Raw genomic sequence first — 21890 nt, forward strand, 5'->3', positions numbered from 1 at the left:
TGGAAATGTGCAGCCAGGAAGAAAGGACCTAAATACAGGCCTGGGAGTTAAATTTGTGGCTAAAAATGAGTAAGTCCCTACTAGGTACCAACTGTATTACCTGGAGAATTCCTTATGATCAGACACATCAGACAAGTCACACAAGGCATAAATTTCAAGGGCACTGCCCAATCAAATATTTGAGCGATGGATGTGTTTCCTACCAATTATGGCAGTGATTGGTTGAAAGAGTATTCCATGATAGCAGTGCCCTTAATTCCAATGCTGTATGGGTGGTTCCACAAAGTGACTGACACCACGGTGAAGGGCCTGACTGAACTCGAGTGTTTCTAAAAGGATAATGAAAAAAAAAAAAATGGTTTTAATTCATGTCATCTCTGGAGTGGGATTAAAGTTAAGTTCTTAAAGGGCATGTCATTTGATATTGATTTCAACTTCGTGTTTTGCTTTTTTAGTAGTCCTGGCATGTTTCAAATTAATACTCATCTTGGATGTGGATGACTCCCAACACATTCCTTGTGTTAGTTACCATATGCTATGGCAACTCCTAGGGACGAGCAGCAACGCAGCTATTTCTGTTTTTTTTTTTTTTTTTGCGAGCGATGTTATTCTTTGAGTGACTTTCTGAAACACTTCTCATCAAATGCTGGACCAAGCAAAATACATTACTAATGATTTTTTTTTTTTTCAATCCTCTCATTTGATGTGGCACTTTGCTGTAGCTCACTTGCCAAGAGGATGGAAGCAAATATGAGGAGAGCAGTGCAAAACACAACTGCAAACGCTGGCCTACAGATCTGCCCAATCCAACATGTTTAGTCGATTATCACTAATAATGGCTGTGCTGCTCCAGCTAATTTAGGACATTTGTAGTCTAGCATGACCTGTAACACAGACACCAACAGTGGCCTGCCACTGCTCAAAGCAAACAAATTAATGTCAAACAAATTAACATCAAACAACTACAATAATAATAGTTAATAACACAACTGTCATATCATCAAGAAATAAAAACCTTTATTTACCTGTTAAGCATATAAAATACAGAAAAAATATATTGTTTCAGCATGTGATGCCACCATTCAGACAATGTGAAAAAAAAAAAACCCTGTGGAAATCTAGAATGTAAAAGATCTTCATACAACATTGTTTGGTTTTTCAATTTTACGTTTTCATTCAATGTTGAAGTGCATCTGTGAATCTCCCAATGCAAACAGCTTTATATGTGTTTATCTGTTCACCCTGACAGGTTAAATGTGTATTTTAGACATGCAATTAGTGTTTGACCTGATACATTAGTGTTCCATCCAGTATTACATCTTGTTTGAATACACAGATGAAAGAGGTCCCTGACATTCTAGAATTACAGAGCTATCTGTCAGTTATGGAACCACATGTACAGAATTACAGCTGAATGCAAACACAGATTCCATTATTTTCTGCCATATATACTGACTGGAATGCTTAACGGGCATAAGGAGTCTAGTAACTCAATCTAGAAATGGCTGTCTTTTTGTTTCTGCTCAGTGAGCACTTTTGGCAAGTGGACTATTGGGGGGGGGGGGGGGGGGGGGGTCTAGCAATTGAATTCTGATCCCTTATGCATCTGCTGTGTTCATATACCATAAAATGTTAACTTGAAGCAAGCGTTCATGAAAGGACAGAGTTGTTCGCCTCTTGCCGGAAGCTGCCTGCTTCGATATCTGCGTTGATGGCTAGCTTACTTGATGTGTCCCTGTATATACAAAGCTGTGTGCTGCACAGAGGAACAACGCCAGGGCAGGTGTCAGCAGGAGATAACGAGCCACTACCTCACACTTTACAATATCAGGCGTTTTTTAAAGTCTTACAGATCCAACATACCGTTACAGCTGAGGACCCTGATAGCCTTTCCACTATTTTAAGGTACCTCAGGAGAACTGCTGAACACTTTATTGGTTTCCTTGCTATCAAACTTGTTATTATTATTTATTTTTTTTTCAGATTGGCTGAAGGCTTGGCTGGTGGCCTCAGGATTCTGCAGAGCCTGTGGGAAATGTGGAGGGGCTAGAGGGAGAGGGGGATCCAGATCCTGACTAAGCACACGGAACAGAGGACGAGGAGGAGAATCCCTCTTCTGTGGGCTTCTGAGGCTTTGCTGCAAGGGGTAAGAGGAGGTCTAGCTTCTGATTTAATCTCTGGCGGAGACACAATCACGCCTTGGATCTGTGGAAGGGGGAAAAAGAAAAGAGAGTGAAGACTGAGGTAAAATAACTAGAATACTGGGTGGCAGTGTGGCATAGTGCATTGTGTAAGGAGCTTGGGCTTGTAACTGAAAGGTTGCAGGTTTGATTCCCCGCTGGAGCACTGTTGCTGAACCCCCTGGCAAGGTACACAGACCAGAATTGCCTCAGTAAATATCCAGCTGTAAAAATGGATAACATGTAGATCGTAACCTATGTAAGTTGCTCTGGATAAGAACGTCTGCTAAATGATAATCACACAAACATTACATTTAGTGCTGAAATCATTACAAAAAGAGAAACATAAAGTTTCCGGCAATTTAAAAAGATGATTTTTAGATCTGTGTCCAGAGTTCCTGCCTTCATGGTTGTGTAGACGTACAGGGAAATACAATTTCTTTGTATGGGAAGGATGCTCTTGTCATTTTGGTGCAAACACCAGGAAATGCTTTGCATTACACACTCAAACATCCCGTATGTTGACTGCTTCTTGTGAGCAACACAGGCCTTGGGGTGGCCTAGAGAATTTGGTTCTGTTGGGGTAATGCGTCACCAGCAGGTGGGTTACGCCACTCACCGACCACTCATCCTGACCCCGTTTGGAGCAGCGGACATTCATCGGCAGCTGCAGCACCATCTCATTGAAAGCCTTCCCCCTTTTCTTCGACCACTTGAACTTGTCCATGGCCTCTGTGAAGGTCAGATTGGTGTACTTCTTGGGGCTTTTGATTATAAATGGCCAGGTCCTTTAACAGAGAAGAAAGTCATACAAAACCCTCTAATTCTTATCAACAGATCGTGCCCAACAGACATCTGCTACTGCAAGAAAAATATCTGTAACATTTTTTTTTTCCAGAGTAGAATCTCACAGACAGTGAGTCAAAAATAAACCTGATTCTGTTAATAAAGTAATCTGAAAGTTTTAAAGAACTTTTTAAAGTACTGGTCATGGGAAACATATTCCACAATGGTGTTAATTTGCTGAGAAAATCTGCACTGGCCTGATTAGAGGTGGTACCGAGGCCTGGTGTTTTTCCTCAGCTTTTTTCTCTTGCTTTCTTTCTTTCTTTCTTTCTTTTTTTTTTTTGCAAGCACATGTTTGTGGGGGGAAAAAAGAGCTTTGTTACTTAATCTGTTTAGAGCGGCTCAGCTTGACCTGTACAAATCCCCTCATTCCTTCACATGAGCACAGGAGTTCAGCTCCGCCCGCGGGGAGAATAAACACTCTCTATTAACCCAAACCCTCAGATGTTTCTCATTTCCAGCCTCCCATTATTCTGTGCGTCTAAGCTCCCTTCTCACTGCCTTGTTCCTCTGGGGCATCCTGCTGCAAGCACTCCAATGGCAGGAATGCCACCTATGTCCTGCGACTGCTTTTATTTTGACGTCAGTTTTTGGGGTACATTTACATTTACATTTATTTATTTAGCAGACGCTTTTATCCAAAGCGACTTACAAAAGTGCATACAGTAAGTACAGCGACAGTACGGGGACAGGATGTGTACAGTTCCACAATGAGACAGTTCTCAGCTGAGAGTAAGGTCTGTTTGAGGACGCAGTACTATCAGAGGTAAGAGGTGCTAGCAAGATAAAATGAAATCTACCTCCTTTGATACCTTCGGGGATACTTTTTTAAAAATCTGTGCAATATGACGTTGGTGTGGCAGTTGTCTTTCCTGAAAACTTCCTGCCACTGTGATATTGTATATGGTAGACTTAAAGTAGAGTTTCTGCTGAAGTATAATGACAAAGACGTCCCATTTCCTCTCTTTCAAGAATAAAAGCTTGTTTGTGCTTGTAATGTTTTCTTTGAAATGAGTAGAGAAATAAGAATGGAAAATGAATTAAGTGGAATTTCCAAGGAGTACTGCAAAATAATGTGCAAATTTGCATTTCTCCAGAAAAAAAAAGGAATCAAATTCTCTGAAAGCAAGGGTGACCTCCTTGAACCTGTTCTTTATAATTGAGACAGAGCGGCCTGTTTCACTTTCTTGAAGTGAATGCAACCTCTAAGTTTCAATAGCTGACACCTTTTTCTTCTGCTAGCCAGCTCTCTCAGTCGTCTATTTACTAGCGCGAGGCAGAAAAGGAATTTAATGATGCCAAACCCAGAGGGCTATGCAATTCTTCTAAAAAGAAAAAAAAACATGTTTTTTTAATAGAATGACTTAATATATATCCTGTTGTGCAAAACCCCCTCTTTGAATGAGCGCAAGACCAGAACATAAATGGCCATAACATTAGAGCTGGTTACAAACATTCTGTTCTTTTGGACTGTTGTGGTGGTGCATCGCCAGAGAATATAAACTGAGATAAGAGTCCATTTACTGCAGCTTCCTTTACATCGAGTTAGAGACCTTGTTTGCGTAAACTTCAGGCTTATTACAAACAGAATACAAACTGGAACCGTCAATCAAGCTAAAGAGGAAAAAGGGAGAAGGGGGAGTGACGGTTATTTCTTGACTGTGAAAAAAATCCATATACATATACTTTGCACGCTGTGCCAGCACCATTAGCCACAGTTACACAATATTACATTATACAGGAGTACATTTCAGCGTATAAGACAGACTTTATCATACAGCAAAGCCTGTTAAGGACTATGAGAACTGTATATGAGTGATACCAGAAAATATGAACACTGAATAATAATGAATAGCTGCAATAATAGTGAATACTGGTAAAATGAGCTGTATTTATGAACTTTTCCGCATTACTGAAATACCTGTTAAGTTTAAAGTCAATAGTTTACCTTCACTGAGACAACTGGCAACAACGCAAATAAAAGCATAGCCACATTTAAGTAGCTAGAATGATTGGTTATGCTGAGAAATGTAGATGGCTGCACAAACAACCTTTCTAGCTAGACAATGGTAAACTACTCTATCAACCTACTTTATGCTCATATTTGCCTATGGTATCACCCAAAAGAGAAAAAAAATCAGGTTTATTACTGTGACCCGCACAGCCTTTTTTTGGCCTGGTCACATCTGAATTCCCTTATCCTGCTCAAGATCAAACCTTGACTTCCATGCCTCTCTTCACCTGACTGACTTGTTAACCTATAGCTCCCTATGACTGTTCCAGTTCCATCCCTATATCTGATCCAATATGTTAGCATGGGATCATTAGCATGGGATCATTAGCATGGCATGGTGCCAGCTAAACAGGCCTGTGGGTAGGAAACTGGCACACTCACGTGACGGGAACCTGGATTTCTTTCACTCCGATGAACTTGAGCTGCCCATTTATTTCTGGGAGGCTCTCACAGCGGGCCAGGTTAATGCGAGGATAATAGAGCAAATAGGACAGACACATCTCATCCCGAGTGCTCAAACCACCCTGTAAAGAGACAATATAACTCTTTCAGAGAAAAAAAAATGACTGAGGTAAATAAACAATCATAATTAACCAAAACAAGAGAGACACACCAAAACATACTACAAATCAATTTCTTCAAGCTATGACTGTGAGAGTTTCGGGGATAACGTGAGAACTTTTATTTATGTGTGTGAATTTGGCTGGAGAACTAATTCGCTTTAAATAATTTCAGCAACTAAACTGACAAAGACATATTTTGTGGTTTACATTTGATGTCTTTGGGCTAAACAGCTGAATATGTTAAAAAGTTTCATTTGACGGCCCCTCTTGAGAAATTGTAATACCCCCGAAGCAAAGAGGAAGTAACAAGCAATTTCACATGCTGGACAGGATGTACACAGCATGGAGCTGTTACAGCAATAAACAGCAGTATGTGGGAATCAAAATAATAACTTCATAAATCATTGTAAATCAGTAAGAGGATGGCTTTATGTCACAAGGAAAAGGCTACATATCTCATATTCTTGTTGCTGCTAATTTGTTAGTTGCTGATGTTTTGTGTTCAAGGCTGTGCTAATAACCGAAAACAGGCATACGACAAGAATCAGTTTGTGGTCCAGGGGATGTGTTTGCTGAAATACTGTTCAGCCAAGAACAGACTGCCCTCCACACATGTTTGAAAGCACCAACCAACAGATTCAGGGGAAGCACACAGATTATCCCTGCATAACTCAATCAAATACGTTTCCTATGATATGTTAATGAAAGAATATAGTCTTGCCTCATTTGCATCTTTCTCCTAGCCTATGTGTATGACAGGTATTCACACGCACTATTAATTAAAATCCTCAGAGAAACCCATGCCTGGAAATTTACATGTCATCTATTTACTTAGCTGCAGGAGTAAATTAAAAGCATATTAGCCTTTCATAAAGCTCAGTGTTTTCACACGACAGTTGTGAAATATGATTTTGAAATGACAAACATCATCATATGTTAGGATTAACAAAGTGTCAATGTTTACATTTGCAATGAAAGAGTAAAAAAAAGTAAGATCACAGAAGCTTTAACCCCCCAAAGGAATACAATGAAATACATACATATGAAAAAACGACATTCACTGTAAACCCACAAAAAAGACTTTTGCAAGAAGCCACATAACAGTTTCAAATGAAGTCTGACAGCTCAGTTCCAAAACATAATGAGACAGACACTGGAGAATGCCAATGCAAAAAAACAGAAGACATTAAAAGACATTAGAGAGGTTTTACTTGAATACTAGTGAAACAGAACGCCTGTTAAATGAGGACATAAAGAAAGAGAAAGAAAGTGACCAGAGTTATGTCATTCCAAAGGAAATCTGGATCCCTGGCACAGAGGTACAACTTTACCCCAGACAATACATTACTGCATCATCCACCATCTACTTTGGGTTAAGAAACAGTACATAGGGGAACTTTAGCCTGACTGAAAATGCACTAGAAAATAGAAAAGGCATAGAGGGCTTTCCATATCATAAAATGCAATTCGGTCAAATCAAAATACCAATAAAAATCTAACAATAAATAAGAAAGAAAAAAGAAAGTTTTTATATTATTATATATATAGTATTTATATTCATTGTAATATAATAACTTTGTTTAAAATACAGGACATATTTGGCACACACAGTATACCACTGACGATATATATACTTAAAAATTTGATATAAAAGATAATATATTAGAGGGAAACTTCACATATGATGGTAATTCACATCATGTTCCCCCAAAATTTTACATAATAAGTGCCACAAAGCATTTATCATGCTATATCCTCCTTGCATGGTCAAGGCAGGAGGTGCTCGTTCTGCCAGACATCGGCGTTTCACCTACATCGCTCCCCAGTGGAACGATGGAACGAAAGGTGGAACGAACTCCCTGTCCCGCTACGGACAGCTCCTTCACCCCATTCCTTCAGACGGGGCCTGAAGACGCACCTCTTCAGACTCTACCTGGACTGACCCAGCACACAATTGCTGCCCCCCCCCCATCAGTGCTGTCGTCAATTGCTGTGCTTTTTAAATTGTGCTTTTTAAATTGTTTCTTGTTGCCGCCTTTACCCTGACGCTCATTGCACAGTCTGAAGTTGTTGAAGTTTGCTGTTTGAAGGTGTATCGTATTAGTTGCCCTATAGGCTGTAATTGTACAAATGTAAATATCATTTGTTCAACATGTAGTCTAAATGAATATTACAAGATAATCTAATATGTGAATTAAGCTTTAAATAGCATTAGCATTTAATCCATTGGTGGCATAACAGTAGCCCACAGCACAGACTAAGCACACAAACTAGCATTCTGTCCATTACAGTTTATACTGATAAAAAGAGTGCATTCTACACTTTCAGAACCAGAGGACTGATTGCCGTGACTTCCGAGAGCCAGAAGATGTCACTGTGGCATGGAAGGTTCAAGATTCTCGAAACAGTGTGAATCCATTATGAAAAAATTGGTTCAAATAGTTCATTTCTGTGAAAATGTTAGTTTTCCCCATTCTTACTGTAGGGCCCGACAGGGAGATCTTTAGTTGGCAGAAAGCCTAAAAAATTAAAAACTCAAAAATAGAGTACAGACTGAAACTGAAAAGGGAACGCACTAGTTCCTCATAGAAACCATAATGGGGTTTCTACTGATAGAAACACAAGAAATCAGGCCATTCAGCCCAGCTAGGCTTGGCCAATCAGATTGGTTAGGCTCAAATTACACCCAGATAGGACTGGCCAATCAGATCATCTAGGCCCAAATTATACACAGATGGGCTTGGCCATTCAGATCAGATGGTCTCAAATTACACTCAGCTACGCCTGGCCATTCAGATCAGCTGGGCCCAAACTGCATCTAGCCAGGGTTGGCCATTCAGATCAGATGGGCTCAAATTCAGCCCATTACACCCAGCTAGGCCTGGCCACTCAAATGAGCAAGGCTCAAATTACACCCAGCTAGGTTTAGCCATTCAATAATCTGGGCTCAATTTATACCCGACTAGGCTTGGCCACTCAGATCAGATAGGCTCAAATTCAGCCCAGCTTGGCTCAACCATTCATTTTAGCTGGGCTACAATTCAGCCCAGCTAGGCTTGGCCATTCATTCTGGCTAGGCTTGACTGAAGAGAGACAGAGAAAAAGGGGAAAGAAAACCACTCCAGACAGTTGTGGTAGTACACTGCTCTCTGCTTTTTCTCTGCTGTTACGATGGTGGCGGAAGAAATAGTTCAGAAGCACAGTCAGGATGAAACACTGCTGTGAGTTCTTACCCAGGTCATATTACTTCTGCCTTTTGTATTATACTTGCACTCTGTGATCAGATTATCCCCCTGGAAATAGAGGAAGAGAAAGTCAGAAATTCCCACAAGGGGGTCTGCATAATAACTGACTGTGCAAAGTTGCTTCATTAAAAATAGCAGGGAGATTAAGGAAACTGAAATCAGCTAAATGACATCTGACTGCAAGCACCTCAGTGGGCACAGACATGAAACATAAACTCCAGTAGTCTTTTGGCAACAGTGAACTACAGCGGCTTCAAAGGAGGTGAAACAAGGTGTATTTGCTTCAGGTTCTTACTCAAATGGCTGAGCAAATCCAATCCTATCACAACGCATTGCACACTTCCGTTAGAAGAGTCACTATAATACTTTGCAATATTTTTAAAGTGCATCAACGAGGGCTGGTCCCCTGCTTTGACTTGCATCTGAAACAAGAGTTTTGACTTTTTCCTGACATAATGGCTTCATAAAGATTAAGAGTATTCTGTCTTATATCTTCATGGCCTCTGACCTTGAACAGCGGTGACATGATTTGATAAAATTTAAGTGGATCAGCAAAACAAAGTCAGGAGAAATATTAAGTGTGTAAGAGATTAACTATAGTTTGTTTTTCAAAAAATGAACAGTGACATAAAGCTCTTTTTTGCTCCTTCTGCAAATAATAACTGTATGATATAGGAGTGGACACAAGCAGAGTACCGACAGGTAACACCAGCCTCTCTTCTTTGAGGTACTGGAACTCCTGGAAGTTAAAGTCGAAATGGTCATCACGGGCCAGGGGCTGCAGCTCGTCCTGGTTCCGGAAGTGTCTGGTTCTTATGGCCCGGCCCGCCAAGTGAGAGTGCATCAGAACCGCAAACACTCGGACCCCACTTGGCATCTCGTGGTCCAGGGACTGTGGAGAGGACAACGCAAAGCCATCAGCGTGGCAGAGGCAGAAGAGGCTGCAGTGGCATGTAAGGTCCTCACATGTCAACTGGTTTGAATCATCACTGTGCTAGCAACACTGACCCATTACTGTCACTTGCAGCATGTCACATGATAATACACAGCCAATTACATTACATTACATACATTTAACAGACGCTCTTAACCAGAGCGACTTCCAGCTCAACAGAACATAACTGTATCCATTCAGGTTAAATGAGCAACAGTGTCGGAGAAGGCTAACAACACTCCCAGACCAGTGAGCATGAGCATGACATTATTTATGCCCTAACCTAAGTTAACTTGTGCAATCTGACTAGGCAACAGAAGCCAAGTATACATCAGTGATACATCAGTCAATAGAGCACAATACCTGAATCCAATACCTGACAGCATGGCGATGAGTTTTAAAGGGAAATTACAGGCCTTGTACCTTACCTCCCGCAGACACTCCTGGGTGCAGTGCCCCTCGGAGATGTACTCCTGAAGTCCCGGAGGGAGCATGTGGTACAGGCTGACCCACACGCCAATTTCGATCACGCCAGCGTCGTACCGCCTCAGCAGAGGGGTGTGGAAGAGCCTGAGGCCTGAGCTGTCTATCACTCCTGGAATGGGCAGCGAAATCCAGCATGTGAGCAGTACTCACTATACAAGTACCAGAGATGATTTACAATGTATAGTGGGGGTCCGGGTTTGTGCCAGGAATCCATATATGGCCTAAGGGGAGCTCATAACACCAATGTACGCGTCAGATGTAAAGGTGTCAAGCGGCACTGCCAGACGTACAAAGACAAAATGAGCCGCTGTTAATCATAAGAGTTAGTCCTGTGAAGTTGCTTATGGAATGTTGGTAACTGTTTTCTGCTCTTAGGAATGACTTATTGACTTCAGCTTTTACTACAAATTCACTTAGAACGACACATTAACACTTTTAAAATAAGATGAGGAAATACTAACCTCTAGAGTACATTTGTCTAATGTGTAAATTCTCCTCATAATCTACCTTCTTGAAGGTCTGGGTTGTCATAATGGACTTCCATCAGAACGTAGACAGGGTCTATTGGGGTACCAATGGAGAGGCCAACATGCTGCGGGTAGGTCAATCCCTACAAAATAAGACAACACATAACTACTGAACTCGCAACCCCAGAGTAAAAGTGTGGTGTAAAGGCACCAGCATCCAGTGTAGCAAGAATCAGATTTTTCAAGAGTGTATCAACAAAAGTATAATTTTAGAAGAGTTTGAGCTGACCTCCCCTCCGATTGCCCAGGCAAAGACCACAGTTTCGCAGGTCAGGAAGGAGTCTGGCATGTTGGGGTGGTAGCATTCATGTCCCAAGTCAAGCTCACTCTCATTCAGATTACTGTCACACTGATACAACAGAATGTGGTGAACCAAGTTTTCATGGCCTCTCTGAATCAAAGGCTCGATCTAAAAGAGAAAAAAAAACACAGGAAATGAATGAATGAGATGAGAACTTATCACATTTTATAGTCACTGTAGACCTTCAAATATCATAAACAGTTTATTTAGATAATTTCTGAGAAACACGGGAGGCTGGGGAATAAAATTATCCTGGTGCAGATGGTTTGGACTGGAAATTGAGAAGTGAAAAACTTCTTTGATGTATCCCTCTGGTTTGAATTGAATTTGAACTAAAACAGTTTGTTGCCTACTGGGTGAATGGTGACATCATACTGTGAGGCCTCTTTTAAGATCAGCAGGAAGCAAGACCAAAGCATGGCCTATGACCATCAGATAAATATTTAAACATTCTTCCTTTTCAGTTTTTCTGCAGATTTATTTACATAGGCCATTTTCCATGGTCACCACACAAATGAAAATGGCAATGAGTTGTGCATCACTGATGCCTGTGGACAGGAACTTTGCTGAAAGGCAAATTTTAACACACAGAAAACAAAAGCGCAGCCAATGGTACTTCTGAATTGATTATTTTTCACATTGAACATGAAAATGAACTTTTTGTACAAATGAGATTCTGTAATTACCGGTAGCCATCAGGCACTAGCTGCTGTAAATAAAGATTAATAATAATAAAAATAATATTATGTTGCTAACTAGATAAATACAAACGCTAGCCAGAAAATACAGCAGGTACTTTCGCACTTACCATCACAAGTAAGATAAGATAAGATAAGATAAGACAAGATAATCCTTTACTTGTCCCACAGCGGGGAAATTTGCAGTGTTAACAGCAGCATAGGGGATAGTGCAACAGTAAAAAAAGAACAAGAAATAATAACAATAAATAATCAAACAGGAATAAATGGTAAATAGTAAATAAATAAAACAGACAGTACACAAGTAGAAGTACACAGGTAGTAGTTAACCATTTAGCTCTCTAGGGGGATTCCTTTGAGAGTGAAAACTAAGTATCCTATATATCTGCCTGCTGTTCGGTCTAGAGCTGCAGACCTCTCATCTCATGAATGGAGAATGGAACAATCACAAAAGGGAAAAGATAAGGGTTAAAGGTAAGGTTTAAAGTCTTAATTATAGTGTGTGCTTTACGCGCTTGATTGCTAGTTTTGAAGAGAAAGCACACAAAGTACTGCTGCACTCACACGTCAAATTCATCCAAGGCTAGATTACAATAATCACATCGCTGTAATTTACAGCGTGCCTTCAGTGTGTCTGTGAACTGTTCTCTTTTGGTATTTAAGCATATGCTGAAAGCCATACGAAGAACAATGTTCGGTCCCATAACCATCTATAAATCTCACATGTGGGTTTAACATGTCTATGTTTAAATATCCATTTTTGGATTTACAGTTGAATTTGATGAACAGCTGCTCATATAGTGATTTTTTTTGTTTTGTGTTACACACAACAATGTCCCACCCACACTCACATAAGATCTGATAAGATCAGAAAATATACATGCATTTCATGACTTCAGTGTCACATGTATTCTGGCAAATATACTTTTGAAATCTAGCCACCGCATTAGTTTTTTTCTTAACACCATTTTCACAACATGAAAAGCACCATGCCATGGGATACTACAATCTAAAACCACTGTGTTGCAGTCAGCGTATAATCCAGTGAACCATTAAAGGCATTACCAATCAGGACTAACAATATATCGATGTGCAGATTTTGCATTTAAAAAAAAACACTAAATTCAAAAGCAAATTTTCCTGTATTATGAAGTGGGTGCACCTGGCATAGCTGTTCGGCCACACACAAAATAAGCAAAATTATGCAGGAGTGTGTCTGTCAGCTAAAAATAGGGAGTTTGTGTCCTACTGGTGTTATCTAATTAGCATCATCTGACATTAGAGCAGCTCCATAGAACTCCCCTTACGATGCGGAGGCTTGGTGGGCCCCAGTGGAAGATGCAGTGGAATTACACTGATATCTTCCCTGGCTCTGGTTCAGTGAATATTCTGAACTGGAAAGCCTTTGTTTCGAGCACATGCTCTGGCCATCCGTGCCAGTGCCAAACTAAGGAGTAGCCATGGCAACCTGAAATCTTTCGGTTTTGCTCTTCTAATTTGGGAGACAGAAATGTGTTTGAAAAAAAAGAATAAAGAATAAAAAAAAAAAACAATGACACACATTCTGCACTCAATCACTATATTGTTATATTATATATTATTTTTATTAACAGCAATACTACTAATAATAATGATTACAATAATAACAATTTATCAAAGCATAACATTTGTTCACTTTTCTTGGTGAACACATAAATAAAATTAATAACACTGTTATTTAACTACCACAAGTATAATAAAGGGACATCTGAAATGATTTATGGGCTGTGATGTTGTTTGATCCTAAACACCAATGTTGTCATCCCTTCAGCTTCATCTTGTTTGGTGACTGACCAAGTTGAACCGGCTCCCTCTAATTAAGTGTTTTTAAAGCACTTAATTTAAGGTTGTCATTAAGACCGAACGGGATACATATAATTTGAATTATACGCCAGTGTTTATAAACAGACATTTTCAAAATGTAACAAAGGCAGGTGGGTGTGCTTTTGAACATGAAGAAGACCAGCAGGGAGGAGGCCAAAACATCAGACATTTCTGTAATGACAGAGGGAGCAGGACTGGCAAATAAAAGTTCATAGACGAATGCTTGTATCTGGGATGACACTTTGTGCACAGAAAGAGAGGTGAAGGAGATGAATGAGTGTATGGCATTAAAGAATCTACTTGTACACCTGGAATAGCTTTTACACTGGTTTACATATTAGACTACATATACACATAATGCATTTCTTTTGTATCCTGTATCTTGCAAGGGTGTGTACTCAAGATTTAATTTTATATTCTATTTTATATTTATTAAAATATTTATTAAAATACATACTCTGCACTTGGGTACTCTAGCAGCAAGGTTTCTCAGTGATAGATTAAAATATTCCAATTAACACTGACACCATTAATGAGTGGCATGTGGTTTTGAAAGAGAGAAATTTAGAATGAAAGACAGAAAAAAAACGTGACATCAAAAGGGATGTGATATTAGGAAAGGTGATATTGTCAGTCTAAAACTATGGCTAAATTACTTTCAGTTGGATTGCAGTGACCCTACATTCAAGCCTATGTAGTTGCCCTCTGACAATCCATGAAAGATAATGGTCTGTTTCTCATTTTTACTAGTCACATACACATTTGGTGGACATCATACACATTTTGAGATATCAGGGTACTTACTCTAGTAATGTGATGTTTCTTTGGTACTTGTGGAATTTTAAACAACTGACACCAGTAGGTAGTGTCCTTGGAGGGCACTGGCACCTGTCTTGAAAGAAACAGACAAATAGATTGAAATATACCCCCCTCGAGGGAACATCAGAATTGAAAAATGCCCCATTCACATATCTCAGATTTCATATGCAATATACACTCTGGGTTGACTTGAGGGAAAAGCAAAAATCCTCCAGGATGAAATAAAATCCACCTCCGGAGGTAAGACTGTAATGACAGATTAACTGACAGGTGGGAATAATGCCAGCATACTGACTGCCAACTTACGTTTAAGTTCTGCAAGGTGAAAAAGGCGGTGTCTGAGGAGATGTTAGCAGCGATCGTGGGGTTGAGCAACCGAAGGCTCTTCCGGCCCCTGTTTACCCCATGGTACCTTGGCCCAGAGCGCCCAACATCGTCACTGTGGTAGGCCCATATCACCCTCACTGTGTCCTCCTGGGTATGAGTGAAACACAAGCAGCAAATAACACATCCTTTGCAACAGCTGGACAGCTACATTGAATATCTTATTCTCATCCACTTATCCCATATACTGTGACAGTAATGCTTCTTCAGATATAGTGAGTCCAAAAAACATCACAGCATGCAAGCAAGTGCAAAAACTGATTATTGTATCACAAATCAAAACCAAAAGGTGATTTCTCTTTTTTTGATAAGCCCAAACACATGCAAAAACAAAAATTTGGCACTCAAGATCACTCTTATATCCTACCCCACACACAGACACAAACACACACACACGGATACAAACACAAATACAGCACCGTACCGTAATGTCTTTGTCATTTCTGTCACAAGTATAAAGGTCTCTGCTGAAAACCAGGACAGTGTGAGTTTTGTTTTCCATTCCGTATTCCAGCCTGTAGTTCTGCTGTGCATCTCTGTGAACTTTCCTGTTGGGATCTGCAAAATAATCCTGTTGAAAGCAGGGCAGATAATGGCAGTCTTGTATGAGGCAGAGGAACATGGGCAAATTCTCATTCCAGACATGACATGATGAGGACAGACTTCGAATACTTGCACAAAAAATACTCTGTGCTTTCTTGACCACTTGGTCTCAAAGCTTTCTCTAACAGGATATGACAAGAAGGTCTGTCAATGCTGTTACTGAATAACAAAAACCTCAATTCAATCTAACCGCAATCGTCTTTCTCCTTCACATGTAGTAGTGAATTTCAGCAAGTCACTTGTGAATGAGAGTAACTGATACAACTTTTACGTTGGCTTCAAGCAATCTAGCATTCAGGGTGCAAAGAGAGAAAACAGACACACAAAATAGCAGAAACCTTTAGTCTCAGTATGATCTAATCTGTAAATGCTCCTCTAAAAAGGACAGTCCACTGAATCAGATTCAAAATGAGGAACAGTAATTGAATTGTCATGAGATGTAAGAGGGAGAAGTCAACACAGAAATAAACCAGCTAATATATTAAACTCCATGAAAGCAGCCACTGTTTCTGCTGTTGTCATTCTTCCAGACCTCTCTGCTTCTTTCTGATCACAGAATCCTCCCTTCCTCGTTGATGGGAGTAGGAATATCAGCCATTACCCTGAGGAGTATCTGCACTCTGACCAACAGACCTGGAGAAGGTCCTCTGCACCTTCTCACACTCAAAAGGAGCTCCCCAGAGATCAGACCCTTGATCTATCCTGCTTAGACTTTTGCATCTCTGTTGGCTGTTTTCACTACCCAGGCAACCAGACTGCTTCAGTCTGCTCCAGTGGAGTGGCAGTGTAGCATAGTGGTAAGGAGCAGGACTCATACCCAAAAGGTTGCCGGTTTGATTCCCCACCAGGGCACTGCTGCTGTACCCTTGGGCAAGGTACTTACCCTAGAGTAAATATCCAGCTGTATAAATGGATAGCATGTAAAAAAAATGTATCCTACGTAAGTCGCTCTGGATAAGAGTATCTACTAAATGAGATTCATGTAATGTAATAATTCTTCAACTTAGAATGTTGCTGCCCAGCCTGTTTTCACCCTCCTAAAGTATTTCTACCGTGTGTCTCACCTCTCCTTGTCTCTCGTCTCTGGCCTCAGATCACATTTCACATTGAATTTAAGGTCTTGTTACTAGCCTATTGGACAAGGGCATGACTGTTTACCTTCAGCCTTTTTTCTGACCTTACAGCTCTACACAACTTCTCTGCCTGCCAACCTCAGAGCCTTTGGCAATTACTCCATGTGGGGCTGCCAACGTCACCTTTTTTCCCCCTCACAGGTCCCCAAGTGGTGAAAGGAGGTACCTGCAACTGTTAGAACTGCAGAATCACGTAGCACATTCTCACACCAACAAAAACACACCTGTAAATTCTTCACTGTAATTTTCTGTGCCTGTATTCATGAAGAATTCCCAGTGCTGAGAATAGCTCTTAGGCGGTTGAAAATCTGAACATAATCATGAGTTTCTAAAATTCATAAAGGCTTTTTGCCCTTGAGTGTCCTCTTAAAACAACAAAATATCTGAAGGGCTATTGAGGACTACTAACCACCTAAGGATTTTCTAATACTCAGAAAAAACGGATGCTGATGGTCCTACATGGGCTTGTCAAACTGAAATAATAGTTGGGAAAGAAAGAGAAAAGAGAAAAGAGATATGGAGGACAAATGTACTTCTACCACTGTCCTCTCAAAGCTGCTCGGTCAGCACTGATAGGGAACAGCTAAAGCACATACTGCATATACTCTATTTTTCTATGAATACCGCAAACTCACTATGCATCTATACTTCTGTGTACATTATCTGGAGTTATTTTGGAGGTACATTTGAAAGGTAGTTATATTAATGGTATTGCTAATTCAAAATGACATAATCAGTTATTCCTTTTCAGTGCTCAGTCTATACATACACACAGCTATACATCCTCTATGCTGGGAAACAGAGTTGATTTTCAATAAACAACCTTCCCTACAATCCAATGTCATGTTGCTGTCTAACAGGAGCCCTTTATATACACCTTTTGGTATACACAGCAAGAAGGTGAGGGTCAGATTTGCCAGAGAAGAGCAGAAGCTCTGACCTTGCACTGACCTTGTTTATCGGCCTTGCCTTCTGATATTGTGTTACTCATTACAAGTATCATCATGCCATTGCTTCACATAGACTAACATCTATACAAACATGTAGACAGATGTACAGTATTTGAAGTGGAGCAAGTTTTCATGTCTGTGCATAGCTATCATAAATTCATTCATTAGGAGGGGAAGCCAGATGTTTTCTCTGTGTTGCCTTCACCACAACACCATTGATTTGCAAACAAGTGGGAGAAGAATGGATAAAATATCGAATCGCTTTGTGGCTGACCAACCATCTTGCCAAATGGTTATGCCCATACCTGTCAATGTCAGGAACACTGATTCACAGAATGAATTTCTGAGCCTTGTATAGCTTTCCCGGCAATTACACAACACATGATCTCTCGTAGTGAGATCTGTAAATTTAACCACACCATGGAGGTGTGCAACTTTTATCAGGCAGAGTGCGCAGTTATAAAAGGAGAGCTACCATAATGACATAAAAGCTAGCTCTTCTGAAGCTTGCCCAGGCATGTACAGTGAGTGATTTAAGATATGATTTTGTTTTCCATATGTGCACCCTCTAACATTCATATTACTTTGGATTCTTCTTCAAAGAATGAGAAAGTACTCTGCAATTGTACTAAATGCAGAATGACTCCTTCATCTGAGAGAAGTGAGCTACTTGAGAACTGTATAAAATCTTAATACACCTTGCGGGTGCCTGTATTGATTCAGATCCATTGTGTTCATTTGGTACTCACATTTCAAAGTCATTATCAGTCCTTTCAGTCTGAAGTGATCCTTCCCCTTCACTGTCTTTAAAATATTAATGTCTATTAACTACCAGAAAGACATTTCTTTGTAGATCTGTTTCACATACGTGGTCACAACTAGTTAGCTTCTATGAGAGTTTAGAGTATAGGTAAATAAAGAAGCCACAGGGCCAATATTTAAAAGGGAGCACAAGCAAAAATAGAGAAACTGAGAATGAGGCAACAAATGTTGTCACATATGATAGAAGTTCCACTCACATTCCATCTTACATCAAAGCATCACATGTTCCATTCAGAGAATAACGTACATTGATGTGAACATCTAAAGATTTACCAACTGGAAGTAGAATAATGCATGAATAATACATGTTACTACATTTTTACTATTACCAATGATTACTTTATGGTTTTAGAAGTCAAAACCCATGTCAGTATTAATTGAAAGGTTAAGCAGTTGACTGAACACATCCCTAACAATCCCTGATTTAGTCAGATGTATTTCACTACATAGATGGATAGCTCGTTAAGATGGTTATGGAAAATGGGCTTTAAACACAACCAGATAGTTTTTTAAAAACATCATTTCTTGATTCAGTTTTCCTGCATAAAAATCAGAATCATTCCCATGCCCACTTGAGATCTTAATAAGACCCTGTATATTTCAATAATAGCAAGCTTCCTCTAACTGATTGCTTTACGTATTGTAGCTCTTGGCTTTCTCCATACCGAGGCTGGTGTTTTGAGTATGTGATTAAAGAATCATTGATACTACATGAAAACCCCATATTCTATACCACTTTGGGGAGGTGGAATATTTTTACACCAAGGCCAAGACGCTTCTGCATTCATAGTGGGGCTGGGAGCTAATGCAGTGTGGTTAGAACCTGTATCTGGCTGCCTGTGAGAATTGGTAGACAGAAGCTATGGCAAAGATTTAGAAAATACCTGCTGAATATCGGCTTACTGAAGAACTCTTGGAAGGCTTAACACATCAATAAAAACTGTGACCACTGTATTCGAGAAATCAGTTGCTTATTCCATCATCCAAAACACTGACCCTCATGAAATCCACAATGTAAAGCAATCCGCACAGTAATGGAAAGAAAAGAAACGAAAAGAAAAGAAAAGAAAAAAAAAAACTTGTGTAACCACAGCTGTGGAAAAACACTGCCACTAAAATGCACTGAGTATCAACAAACCGCAATTCAATTTGACATGGGAACAAACTGAGGTGAACCCTCACCAAGACAGCACGAACTTGTTTGCAAAAACCAGGAGAGATTTTTAATTAGTATTAATGGGTGTGGCAGTGATGCCTTTAAGGATGACTTTGATGTGGATGGGACTTCACATGAATAAAAGAGATTCTCACTCCCATCACACCAGTTCCTACACTGGTGGCTTAGACGGGATGACAAATAAAATACTTATTAGTGCTGTCTATCTTTACACGTGGGAGGAAGGGTGCATACAAAATAATAATTTTAGTAATAATAATAATGAATCAGTTCTAAAGTAATGGTGTGAATATTACTTAAGAATACTATGTCAGCTGGATAAGCATGTGTTGGAACACAGGCATAATTACAACAAATAACTGAATGAAAAAAATGTGAGGGTGCGGCAAAGGGCAGATCCAAGAACCTCTAGCTGATGGGATATGACACCATTTGACGTGATTTGCTCAATATGAGCGCTACTCTAATTTTTAATCAGCCGGCGGTGGAATGCGCAGGTCAGTTCCCGGGAATTTCCGAAACTGCGCACAAAAGATTTGCAAGAGTCAAAAGAATCACAGCACGCGGAGATGTTACAATGATACGGTACATTAAACGACGTAACTGAAAGAGGCACGACTGTAAATGTACTAATTAAAATATACAGTTTATGAGGTATATTTGCTCATTTATTTGTTATCATTGTGTCTACATGATAACCACGTATTTTTAGCAGTCACTCCACAAGTACAGCTTCAGTGCAAATGATAAAATCATAGAAATTCGATTTCGATTAACGCATTCGATTAACGTTCTTTTATGTTAACGTTCTTTTATGTTAACTGCTAATAAACGTATGGAGTTTACCAAAGCAGACCTAAAAACGATCCATACCTGTAGGTAGGGTTTCCCTTTTTCGACTCCCCCAATTACAATATCCGATAACGCCATCGCTCCGTTGGTAGACAAACCAAATCCTATGTATCCGTTTGTTTCCACCTCAGTTTGAAAAGTTATCGTTGTTTCATCGTATGTCCATCTCAATTTATATTTTCCATGCGCATCTAAGATGGTTGAATGTCTGAACCCGGTCTTCGAGGAAAACGTCGCACAAAGTCTTAAAGTTGCAAAGAAAACCAAGGCACAGACGCGCTCTCGTGTACTGGACATATTAGACGTTTTCAACCATGTAGTCTCATCGGGTGAGTGTAAGTTTTGTTCTCAACCCCGTTTCTCGCTGGATGAAAACGTAAGTAGCAGCTCCTGACTGAAACGGTGTTTGTTTACCAATCTACAATGAAAGCAAATATTCCAACCGAGCATACAGCCTCTGAACTACACTCTTATTATCCTCTCATTGAAACTGTCGAAACTTGTGTTAGTTCTCTTAGATCTGCAGAGACACGTCCCACTCGCTTTTCCTATGCTCAATTTTTTTCTGGTGTGTTCTTGTGGCTGATTATTGCGCTACGGTACATGCTTTGGCTCATAAATTTCGGGAGCGCATCGTTAGATTAGGTGGGATAGCTGAAATGCGTGACTAGCACATCAGTCAAGTCGTTATTATCTATGACCGCGAATTTCAACAGATGATGTCTTACTATTGATGTCGAGGGCTTTGATGTCTGAGGTGAATGATTATAAATGCCCCTTAAATGTTTTGCCAGTGCTTTCTCTCCTGGTTCTTTGTATTTTCACTCCTTAGAACATAAGTTTTTGGTTTCAAACCATGGACAAGGTTTTGAAAGGAACATTTACAAACAGTAAAACAACTAAATTTGTTTAATTTTGTGTTTAGTAGTTCTGAATGGCACCCGGATGGAGATGTGGAAGACAGGTTTTGGCCAGCAGGGCATCCACATTGGAGTCGAGTCATTTAATAATAGAAAATCACATGGAAGAAAAAAACGACAACAATAATTTATGATAGAGGTTTCTGAAGTACTGAAGTGGTACAACCAGTTGTCACCACATCAGCGGCTACAAGTAGTGTGCGCCGGTCTATGTGATTCTAACTCAATGAGCATGTGAATACGATGGCTTAGAGAGTGGAGTAGGGCTTGATCGCATCCCATAATGCCTCAGAGTTGCTGCTGAGCAAGTTTCCGCACAGCGGCAGCTCCCATGACCCTGTCTTGCTGATCCGGACATCTGGAGAGGTGTGACCGAGTGACTTCTTGTTATGGCAGACCTCCTACGCTTCACAGACTGCTCTCTCTCTAGAACCCGTAAGGTTTTATCCTTCAGCTCAGTCACGCATCTGTGCGGAAAGCTTGGGGCTTACACACAGGGACGAGCCGGTTCCTCAGCACCTGCAGGATGAACACGGAGCTCCTGTTGCATCATGGGAAGGTGGCAGACACCCA

The 21890-nt window shown here is 40.2% G+C and overlaps 1 protein-coding gene across 1 annotated transcript; it reads right to left on the bottom strand.

Moving 5' to 3' along the window:
• Window positions 1–1570: 1570 nt before the first annotated feature.
• moxd1 (monooxygenase, DBH-like 1) lies at window positions 1571–20894 on the bottom strand. Its single transcript, XM_036550125.1, has 12 exons — window positions 20419–20894; window positions 15285–15431; window positions 14783–14950; window positions 14462–14545; window positions 11025–11204; window positions 10776–10878; window positions 10211–10377; window positions 9549–9740; window positions 8837–8896; window positions 5422–5564; window positions 2800–2968; window positions 1571–2205 (listed from the first exon to the last, which is right to left on the bottom strand). Exons 1-12 carry the CDS (start codon window positions 20692–20694, stop codon window positions 2047–2049), a joined length of 1848 nt encoding a protein of 615 aa, XP_036406018.1. The 5' UTR covers window positions 20695–20894; the 3' UTR covers window positions 1571–2046.
• Window positions 20895–21890: the final 996 nt, after the last annotated feature.

This window comes from Megalops cyprinoides, chromosome 17, assembly GCF_013368585.1.
Source record: "Megalops cyprinoides isolate fMegCyp1 chromosome 17, fMegCyp1.pri, whole genome shotgun sequence".
NCBI classification, from domain to species: domain Eukaryota; kingdom Metazoa; phylum Chordata; class Actinopteri; order Elopiformes; family Megalopidae; genus Megalops; species Megalops cyprinoides.